At 50.9% G+C, this 882-nt stretch overlaps 1 protein-coding gene across 1 annotated transcript; it reads right to left on the reverse strand.

Annotated features, from left to right (window-relative positions):
* Positions 1-296: 296 nt before the first annotated feature.
* On the reverse strand, positions 297-875 carry LOC102036341 (lactosylceramide 4-alpha-galactosyltransferase-like; the record flags this gene model as incomplete). Its single annotated transcript, XM_005431589.1, has 1 exon — positions 297-875. A coding segment is annotated over one exon (579 nt), but the record flags the coding sequence as incomplete, so codon positions are not given.
* Positions 876-882: the final 7 nt, after the last annotated feature.

An 882-nucleotide genomic window follows, 5' to 3' on the forward strand; every position in this document is an offset into this window, starting at 1 on the left:
TTCACAGGAGGAGCCATTGAAGAACACCAAGAGAGGACCAGCTGAGAGATGCTGATGAAGGAGTTCAACCTTCCCTGCAAAAACAGGTCTTGTATAGGACAGCAAGAGAGGCTGCAGTCAGGTTCTGCTGTAAATTTGAAACACAAAGGATCTGAGGCAGATATCAGGAATGTCAGGTACAGAACCACAGAGCTGTGACACAGCTGCTCTGGGGTGTAGAAACCAAGTCTGGGGAAGGTCAAAGGCACTCGTTTTCCTTTAGGCTGGGGAATGTCCCTGCAGCCAAGGGCCCCAGGTCACACTGCACGCCTTGACAACTCTTCAGAGTCCTGCTTCATCTTTGCGTAGGTGGCAGGGCAGAACTGGGAATAGAGCTGAGCCAGCAGAGCCTGGGAGGGGATCTCTAACTTGGTCCCGTGGCTCAGTTTGTTCCATATGTGCACTGCATAGGTGCTCTTAAGGAGTTTCTGAAGCTCCAAGGCACTGGCTGCCTCAAACAACTTCTTCCAGTCCTGCCAGGGAATAGGATAAACAACTTCTCGGGCAAGAGCACTCACACCTTTGCAGCTCATGCTCGTGATAGTCTCGAGGGAGCACCACTTCTTGAAGACACGAGTTAGGAGCTCTGGGCCCTGGTGCCCCCAGACCCAGCCATTGTAGTCCTCCACAAAGTCCTGCATGCAAAGCTCCATGAATTTGTGCTTAGCCTTAAAGGACAGAAAGGCTCCATTCAGTTCATCATCGTCCTGAACGCCGAGGGCATTGGTGAGGTTCTGTAAGTTCTTAAGCACAATGAAGTCTGTATCCAGGTAGATGCCACCAAATTTCCACATGAGGACAATTCTGCAGGCATCAGAGAGGACAGCTAAAAAATGAGGCTCC

Source organism: Geospiza fortis, unplaced genomic scaffold, assembly GCF_000277835.1.
Source record: "Geospiza fortis unplaced genomic scaffold, GeoFor_1.0 C13339159, whole genome shotgun sequence".
Lineage (NCBI taxonomy): Eukaryota > Metazoa > Chordata > Aves > Passeriformes > Thraupidae > Geospiza > Geospiza fortis.